Below are 10,199 nucleotides of genomic sequence, written 5' to 3' on the forward strand. Positions count from 1 at the left end.
CACCATCTGGGCAAATCCCTCTACTTCGAACCAAGCCGTTTCGAAGTAGAACCTAGGGCTACGGCGGATGAGATCCTCCCCTGAGGAAAATATCAGCGGAACGTGGTCTGATCCAATGCGCGTCTCTGCCACGAGGGAGCACATGGGGAACAACACCTCCCACTCCGGCGTAAAAAAGACCCTATCCAGCACGCTATGGACCGGCTGCGTTTGTTTGTTAGTCCAGGTATATCTGGCACCAGTCTGTGCTGCTTCCCGCAATGCTGCTGCCTCAATGGCATTATTGAATAAGGACACCCTCGTCCAGTCAATATTAGCATTATTCTTATCCGCCCCCGAGCGAATTAAGTTAAAATCTCCCCCTACCACCATAGGGAGGTTGATTGCCCTTTTGGCCCCAACCAGGTTGATCAGTTCTAGCAGGAACGCTGGCGATCTGGAGTGGTCGGCAGGCCCATAGACACAAACGACCACCCACGACAAACCAGATACACGATGTTTAATAGTAGCAGATAAAAGGAAAACACCAACATCCCAATGCAGAACATCACATACATCCTTATTACAACCCAACAGAATGCCACCAGAGTGACCGACAGAGGGAACCCAATGCCAATCAAAACGTTGTAGAGGGTCATAAGCAAGCAATTCTCTGAAGGTAAAATCAGTTTTAATCGTCTCTTGTAGCGCTACCACGTCAATATGTTCTTTGGCCATGTATTCTCTAAGCTGCGTGCGCCGACCACCGTGGCCACAGCCACGGATATTCCAGAACATGTACCTCATCTAAATCACCCTGTTACGTAGGCACACACCCCGAGAGGTCACCGCCTTTGCCACTCTCTTCCTAGCCGTCGCTCGGCCATTAGAAGGAAGGACACCAGCTTCCCTAGCTAGTGTCACCTCGTCGGGCACTCTCTCGTCACCAGCCTCTACTGGCACAATGGCTAACTCGTTGTTGCTAGCGCAGCGCATGGCGGCGGCCACCAGCGCAGCCTGCGCCTCTTCCCTAGCATGCACAAGTGATATAATTTCGGACTGAGACCCTCGGGTCTCCACCCCGCAGTCATCTAGAATGCTCACCAGGTGCTCATCCGAGAAGGCATTTAGAATGCGGAAAGATGGCAAGGGATTACCTGCGGCGTCCATGTTCTTGTCGGCGATGCGGAGTTTGGCGCTCTCCAAGGAAGAGAGATCGCCGAGCTTGGCCTTGGCTCGAACGCTAGGAGCGCGCTGCACCACCGGGATTGCCTTGGTGCGCCTGGCCTTGTTGTTAGTTCCCGTCGTCCCTAGCGCTGCCCCCAGCTCACCACCAAGGTCAGAATTCTCCACCTCCGTCACCACCATCGCCTGCTTGTTAGCCAGTTTCCTCCCCGCCGTTTTCTTAGGTTGCCTGCCCCCGCTGTTGGAACCCCGACGCGGAGCAGGCGTAAGGTCAGCAGCCTCGATCACCACGCAACCAGAGTCTGCCCCCACGGCCACTGGAGAGGAAGAGGCTGGAAGAGAGGTAGCAGAGGAGACCCCGCCCGCGCCAGTCAGAGTCGCCGCCACCTGGGTCAGGGCAAGGTTGGTCCCGTACTCGTTGAAGGAAAGCTCCAGCGACCTGGCTAGCGGAGGCCCGCTCACCGCGGTGTCCTGAGTCGCCACCCCCCATGGCACCAATCTCAGCCGACAGCGCACCCAGCTTGTCCCAAGTTTCCGTGTCGATGGATGTGTCCTGGATGCTGTCGTCTTGATCCTCTCCCCTGTCTTGCATCTTGGTATCCTGGTTCTCCGCACCACGAGGGCCGCCCTCGCACCCTTGCGGCTCCATGCCTGGTTCAACCCTGCCATGTTTTTCATTGCCCAGCGTCCGAGCGCCCGGATTCACGTCCTTGGCAGGAGGGTTGGCAGGGCCGGCTCCCAGCACGGCCCGCTCACCACCCCTTTTGGGCAGGGTCTCGCGCTCCACCTTGATTTGGTATCCCTCGTGGTTGAACCACACCTCGACGACACCATTCAGCTTCTCCGGAGCTTTGCAAGCAAGCTTCATCCGAACAGGCCCCAACCTGATCAGAGATAGTTCATCGACCACAATTGGCCGGACCAGCATCCGGAACCCCTCCCTGATGCGGTCTTCACGCCTATGCTTCTTTGGGATGCCATGGAGCCGCACCCAAGTCTCCGGCATCACCATGGGCTGGACCTCCTCGTGTAGCATGTCGCGCACACGCGCAGTGATGTCATTGATGGACAAAAACAACTTACCACTAGACTTCGCCATGTGTAACAGATCTGCAGAAGGAAAGACCACCACGAAGTCGTCATCACCCACTTGTGTTACCTGCCAATCCCAGTCTCCTGTCACCATGTGCTTCAGTTCTTGTTTGAGGATCCGAAGATTAAGCTTCCCCGGCTCCGCAGATAGGATGGCCGCGTTCTTGATGCGAGCATCGATGGGGGCTTCGGTCTCGTCCGCGTCCTCGAACTCTAGGCAGAAAAATCCTTCCCCAGATATGGCACTTCCCATGATTTGAAGGTGAAGCTGCCGGCCCCTCGTCGGACAGTGAGCGGATGCGTGCCCTTCTTCCTTGCAGAGCACACAAAGGGGCAAGAACTTACACTGGGATTGGAAGTGGCCGGGGCGCCCGCACTTGAAGCACTCCACGTCCGGTGCCACCTCCACTGGGATGGGTTCCTCCGCCGTACCCTTAGGTGCAGAGGGCAGCGCCACCGCCAGTGGATCTGCACGCGGCTTCTTGGCCATTGGGTCCCCATGGCCCCCACCACAGTTGGGATGCGCCTCATGCTTCCTCTCAAGCTCTCGTCGCCGCTGCTGAACCTTCCTTTTCTTCTTGCGCTCCTGCTGCTGGATCCACCACGGGGGAGGAGGACCCCAATCCCCCTCACGCCCGCCATGGTCACGAGATCCGCCACGTTCTTCTCTGGCCTCGCGGCCACCCGAACGCTCGCGCATCACGCGCTTCGCCTTGTCGCGCAGTTCCCGCTCCCTACGCCATTCCGCCTCCGGATCTGACACCTCCATCGGCCGCTTGTTCGCACGCCTATCCCCCATCACCACCGCCGCGAAAGATTGGAGAAGGGGGGAGGAGGGGGGCAGATCTGGGTCGTGCGGGCGGAGTGAGCGAGGCGCCGCACCTCGCGAGTGGTGGCTGGAAACCCTAAACGGGGATCCAGGCAACCCCTCCTCACCCACTTATAGCCAGTGGTCGGGCCAGTGCTGGGCCGAGACGCGTTGGGCCGTTGGGGCACTTGAGGCCGCGGGTCCGAGGCCGTCTCCAGGCCCAGTCCCACTGGAAGGTCAGAAAACGCCCCAGCCTGTCCCCCCAGCCCAGGCCCAGAACCCACAGCCAGCCCCACACCCGACGTCAGCCCAGGGAGGGCCCCCACCATCGGCCCAACCCTAGGGCTTGGTGCCGAGCGCATCGTCTCCGGACCGCACGGCGCCACCGCCGCCTCCGCCGCCGCCGCCACAGGGGGCGCCGGCAGGCACGGCCAGTCCTCCCTGGACAACTCCGTCTGCGCCACCATCAGGCTCGCCGTCGCCTTGGCTCGAATACACGTCACCGCCCCCGACGAACCGCCATCACCCGAGCCCGAGCTGCACGCCCGCGACGACAGCCAGATGCGTGAGGCCATGGATCTGGAGCCACGGCCGCCCGGCGCGAAGCATCTCCCACGCCCCGAGCTCGAAGCCACACCGCTCTGCTTTGCCGCAAAGGCCAAGAAATCTCCAATCGACGGCCCTGCAGGCACCGCGCACAGGCCCCGCTCCGGATCCAGCTCCCCGCCATCGTCCTCCTCCTCCGAGTCCTCCTCCGCCAGCGCCCAGAAGCGGTTGTGGCGACCGCCGTCCCCCGCTGCAGGTGAGCCGGCGCGGCCCTCCCCGCCGCTCACCTGTAGTTCGCTCGCGCTGCGCCGGACCACAGACCAGCCCGCCGTCCCCTCCGCGGATGGCTGCCACACCGCAGCAGGCGCGTCGCCCATGCTGCCGCCTCTCTCTCGCTCCCCACCCACGTTCGTCGCCTCTCTTTTTCCTTTCATGAGAGGCATGGTTTTGATTCCGCAAGAGGCACGGATTTTCTTTCGCGAGAGGCACGGCCGTGCCTCTCGGAAACAGCTTTCGGAGAGGAAAAAAAAGTGCTCCTTGGTGTGGTTTTTCGTCCCTCTTTTTGTGAAAAAAGTTCATCAAAACCTATCGACATGGTATCTTGTTTTGAAAATCTTGACGCGAGAAATTCAACGGTGAAAATGGTTCGGGATTTAAATATTTTATCAACATGGGGAGGTGAAAGTGATCTTTGAAAGGAGTACTCCGCAATTAAAGATTGACTCATGGGGATTCGCTCCCAGGTCATTTAGATTGTGCATGGAGCCGCAAGTCACTGCGTCATTGTTGACTCCGTGTTTGCATAGGAGGTGCACATTACTTGAGGAAAAGACAGGAGTTTTTTATCTCTTCTTTTTTTCTTCTTTTTTGGTTTCTCTGGTTCTTTGTTCGGTTTTCTTATTTCTTCTCCGGTTTGTTTCGTCATTATACTTCATTTTTTCTTTTGGTTTCTCTTCATCTTTTTTCACAGTTTTAGCGTTTTTCTTTTCTTTCTCACTTTCCTTCTTTTATTCTTCTATGTTTTTGTTTTTATTCATTATTGATTTGTTTCTTTGATTTTATTTTTCATTTTCTTTTTTCTTTTAGTTTATTTTGTTTCCTTTTCGGGTTTCATTTATTTGGTTTTCCTAGTTTCTTTTGGTTTTCACTCTATACTTTTTATATGTCAACAACATTTTTCTAATACACATTAAAATTTTCCAAATACAAACTGTTTTTTTATATATAATCAATATTTTTCTATACACATTTTAAACAGTTTTCAAATGCTTTATTACATTTTTCAAATACAATATGAACATTTTTTGTATACATGGTCAACATTTTTCCTATACGCACTTTAAACTTTTTCCAAACACAAGATTGACATTTTTCTAATACATCGTCACCTTTTTTGTATGAACATTTAACATTTTTAAGTGCTTTATCAACATTTTTCAAATGCAAGATTACATTTTTAATGCATGGTCTAAATTTTTTATATTACACATTTAATATTTTTCAAATGCTTGATAACATTTTTGAAATACTTGTTCAAAATTTTTGAAATGCTTGATTATTATTTTCATATACATGATCAAAAGATTTTATATTTTTTAATACCTGGTCAACATTTTTTCTATACACATTTAACATTTTTCAAACACTTGATTAACATTTTCAAATACTTGTGTAACATATTTTAAATACACGATCAATTTTTTTCACACTCATTGTATATTTTTTGTATACAAGGTTTTTCCCTATACACATTTAACAATTTTAACATTGCGAAAAATATATTTTGTAATATATATGTTTACAATTTTTGGAAGTGTAAATAAAAGTAAAAAACAGAAAAAAAAGAAAAAAAAGGTAACAAACAAAAAAAAACATGCAGTGCCCTCGCGCGAGCTGTGCCGGCCTATTTAAGCCACTGCCTTCAGCGAGAGCTCTATCTCGCTTGCACCGAGACATAGTCGTGCCGATGTTTTAGGGTATATCGGAAACCTCTTTTGCGGTATGGACCTTTACATGATCTGCTAGAGATGTTCTCAGTCCAACAAGGGAAAAAAAGTGCTAGAGAGACCTCGCCTAGAGGCTCAATAGCACATGTTTTCCATGGAGACATGGGGCGGGATGGGGAGGGAACAAGAAAGAAGCGAGCAAACACTTGAGGGTAACCGTCATTACAAACCGACGGGTGGGGTTGTAATACATAACTTATTTTCATATATACCATTTTAAGTTATATTTATTTTTCTATGGCAGCACACGGGCATTTAGTTAGTAGTAAAATAACCTAGTAGGTTCCACAAAAATGGGCAAGAGAAGAAATTTTTTTATTGCGACAAATCAATATTTACATCCATGAGAAGGACATAGATGCATTACATACAACCAAGCCAAACAGCTAATTCCAAGCTATGACAATGGCACTTGATGCATATGAATTTTATTGAGGATTGGTATTGAACCATAGAATAAAATGTATGCTTCCATTGCAACATACAAACTCTTTTGCTACTAATAGTAAGGATAGCTCAGCAGGTTCCACGAAAATTACCAAAAGAAGCAAGTTTCATTGCGACAAATCGTACTAATTCAGATCCATGAGAATGACAAATATGCATTGCATGGCAACCAAGCCAAACAGCAAATAGCTATAACCAAAACGCCACGGGAGAAAACTGCAGGAGATTCCTAGCCACTCGACATGACTTGGTGGTGCGACGGGTGGTGGGTTGCAGCTCTCCCTCATGGCTGTACTTGAGACCAAAAATGGTGATATAGAGCATGAAGCCATCAAACTCCAGTTCTTCCGTCTCCACAAGGCAAAACCTGGCGTTCCCCATGTACGCGAGGGTGGCACCCAGGCTCCCCGGGTGCTCAAGGAAGAGCTCGTCCTTGGCCATCTTCCAGTCCGGCTGCGCGGCGAGCGTTCTGCTGCGGGACGGCACCCGGCAGGCGCAGACGTAGCCGTCCTTGCGAAGGCCGACCCACGCGTCCAGCTCGCCGTCGAAGTAGCCCTGATTTCGGAAAGGCAACACCCAGTCGCCATGAGACCTCCATTTATGGTTCTTGGTGTCGAAGGAGTAGGTGTGGTGGTGTGTGTCACGGTTGTTTCCACAAGACACGAAGAGAGTGCGTCCATCCGGGTGCATGGCATAGGCGGTGATCACGGCTTGGCGAGAACCACCTCGACCTGCCGGGAGAAGAGCTCCTTCTGCTGCCCGGTGAGCACGAGCACGAGCCCAGGGGAAGCTCTGTCAAGGACCTCATACATTTCCAGGACGTATATGAGCTTCTCCGGCGAGCACGTGCTGGTGAACCCGTCTGCGAATCTGAGCAGGATATAAGATCTCCGCTTCGCCATGGCCATGAGGTAGTCATTCTTGAACCTGTCGAAGGCGCCGTTGCTCTGCGCGTGGAGCTGCGTTTGCATAGCGTCGAGGGCCTTCCCCACCAGTTTGGTCGCCAGGATCCACCGCTGGATCATGTCCTCCGCTGTCCACCACTTGACGTTCTCGTAACTGATCGATTCGTCAGTCTCGGCCTCCCGAGAGCATCTCATTTGGATTTGGAGAATCCACAAGAACCTGCTCCAATCAATGGTCACAATATTCCAGTTCATCAGCTCCGAGAGAAAGGAGTCCAAATGCCAAATTCAGATCTAATATGGGGGATTACAGAGCATTTGCAGAATCAAAGAAGCCAGCTAGCACACCTGTCCAAAACTTCGCAGGGAGCGTCGGCGAACGTGTGGAGAAGCTCCTTCGTGTAGCCGGCACGGATGACACGCAGTGAGATCTCATGGAGGACAGACAAGCTCGCCGGGCAGATCAGGGCGAGCTCATCCGGAAACTCCCCGTCCGAGAAGACATCAGGCCCCGCCGGCTGGCTCCCGGACGCGTACAGCTCATCGACGGTGCCGGAGCTCAACTCGGCCGTGCTGGTTCTCACCGTGCTGGCCGTGCTGCCGCCGGTTAGGAAGGCGAACGACGACGACGCGCCACGGGCCGCTGCCACGGAAACGGAGAGCTTGTGGACGGCGAAACGGAGGCCGCTCCTGCCTTCGAGCTGGGAACCGTCCCACACCCTGAGGCTGAGGAACTCCTCCATGAGGCACGACATGGCGGCACGGAGGCCATGGGGAACGCGTGCATCTCCTTGAGGAAGACTATCTCGTCGACCGCGGCGAGGAGGCCCTGGTTGGTGCAGGTCGCCTGCGCGTCCCATATACCGACGTTGGTGCCGTCGCAGGATGGGCGGCGGCGCTCGAACTCGAGGATGACGCGCTCAGCGACGGCGAGCCGGTCCTCCGCTCGCGTTGTTGTCCCATCAGCAGCAGATGCCAGGTCTTCGACGGCCTTCCCTGCCGCGGCGCCCATGCACAGGTCGGAGCGGCGAGCAGAAGCGGCGCTCTGCTGTCTGCGGTGTTGCCGGAGCCGGACCTTGACCCGAAGACTTGGTTGTTGACTTGTAGGTTGATCCAGAGACCGAACGGGGAACTGAGGTGGACCTCGATCTGCCCTGTGGGAGTTGGGGCTGAGCACCTTTTCTCGTTTGGCGCAACGGGTTTGTAAGGCTCAATTCAAAAATTTCACCAATCAAGATAGATGGAGAGTGATGAAATACTTTTTGTAATTTGCAAAAGCATCCAATCATTGCTCTTATTTTTCTAAAAAAATTATGTTTACCAATGTATTAATTATAATGCATGCATGCATAAAATACCTGCATTGGTCATTTTTTCTCTTAATATTTGCATGCAATTATTTAATGCACCTTGGAATCTGAACTTGTGAAGAGGAACAATCAAACTGAGCCTCATGAAATGGAAAAACTAAGATTTCGAGATAACCCTATAAACCGGAAAGGAGGGAGTAGAAGTGAATGATTCTCATTGATTGTGTACAATTCTGTGAGAGTATTTCTAACCGCAAGCAGCGGTTGCTAATGCGTGAGACATAATAGTAACTGCACTGAGCAGTTGCTAACATGAGAGAGGAAATACAACTGCTTCTAGCAGTTAGAGAGTACATAGTCGATTCCTAAGTCGGTTCCTTAATTAGCACATGATAATTAGTAAATTAACAAGTGCTCTAATTCTATTCCTAACAACCCCCCCCTTGGATCATGCATCTTCTAGAAGAATCCATCATCTAGTGCTTCTTGTATATTTCATCATCTAGTGCTTCTTGTATAATCGTCATCTTGCTTGAGAATCATTTCTGCAATTTAAGAACCTCCCCCAAAAACCCCGTGGGAAAAATATGAAGAGTGATAGATACACCATTGAAAACTCGTTTTAAAACCCTGTGGGAAAAATATAAGAGAAAACGATATGGTATAATTTATATTGCCTCATTAAAAACCTTTTATGAGAAAACTGATGCAAAAACTCATAAAGGAAAAGAGTACAATAATTATTATCTGATGATAACTAAAGGGTTATAATTCTAGGAGTTTTCTCCCCCTGAAATTTGCAAATCTCGAAAACGTCTCATACCAATCCTGTGAATAAAGTTCTGGAATGTTGAATTTGGTAAAGACTTTATGAACAAATCTGCTAGATTGTCACATGATTTGGTTTGCAAAATATCAATCTCTCCATCTTTCTGTAATGAATGAGGAAAGAACAACTTAGGAGAAATGTGTTTTGTGATATTACTTTTTATATAACCCATTTGCATTTGAGCAATGCAAGCTGCATTATCTTCATAGATAATAGTTGGTGATCCTAATGAACCAACACCACACAAAGTTTGAATGTGGTTAATCATCCTGCGAAGCCATACACATTCCTTTGAAGCTTCAAATAATGCAATTATTTCAGAATGATTAGTGGAAGTTGCTACGAGAGTCTGTTTTTGTGACTTCCATGAAAAATCAGTTCCACCATATAAGAATACGAAACCTGTCTGTGACCTAGCATTGTGACGATCAGATAGATAGTCAGCGTCAGTATATCCTACATAGTCATATCTTGGTTTTTCTGATAGAATAATCCAAGATATTTTGTGCCATGTAAATATCTAAAGATATTCTTTACTCCTGTCCAATGACGTTTTGTTGGAGCTGCGCTATGTCTAGCTAGTAAATTTACCGCAAATGTAATATCAGGCCTCGTGCAATTTGCAAGGTACATTAGCGCACCAATGGCACTGAGATACGGGAACTCAGGTCCTAATATCTCTTCGTCATCATCCCGAGGTCTAAAAGGATCTTTATTCATATCAAGGGATCTGACAACCATGGGTGTTTTGGTTGGATATGATTTATCCATATTGAATTTTTCCAAAACCTTTTGAATATAAGCAGGTTGGTATACTAAAATTCCCGAGGGAAGATGCTCAAGCTGTATGCCCAAATCTTTCATCTCAAATTCCATCATTAAATGGTTGCGTGCTTCTTCTATATCACGTGTATTCCCAATGATATTGAGGTCATCAACGTACACTGAGATGATGCAAAATCCATTTAAGGACTTCTTTATAAATACACAAGGGCAATCATCATTATTTGAGTATCCTTTCTGAATAAGGAACTCCCTCAGTCGGTTATACCACATTCTACCTGACTGTTTTAAGCCATAGAGTGACTTTCG

At 49.7% G+C, this 10,199-nt stretch overlaps 1 protein-coding gene across 1 annotated transcript; it reads right to left on the reverse strand.

The window, feature by feature from the left end:
- Positions 1-6,745: 6,745 nt before the first annotated feature.
- On the reverse strand, positions 6,746-8,092 carry LOC123170163 (exocyst complex component EXO70A1-like). Its single transcript, XM_044587995.1, has 2 exons — positions 7,317-8,092; positions 6,746-7,188 (listed from the first exon to the last, which is right to left on the reverse strand). The coding sequence occupies exons 1-2, from the start codon at positions 7,826-7,828 to the stop codon at positions 6,768-6,770; spliced, it is 933 nt and encodes a 310-aa protein (XP_044443930.1). The 5' UTR covers positions 7,829-8,092; the 3' UTR covers positions 6,746-6,767.
- Between the last annotated feature and the right edge of the window lie 2,107 nt (positions 8,093-10,199).

This window comes from Triticum aestivum, chromosome 7D (assembly GCF_018294505.1).
Source record: "Triticum aestivum cultivar Chinese Spring chromosome 7D, IWGSC CS RefSeq v2.1, whole genome shotgun sequence".
Taxonomy (NCBI): domain Eukaryota; kingdom Viridiplantae; phylum Streptophyta; class Magnoliopsida; order Poales; family Poaceae; genus Triticum; species Triticum aestivum.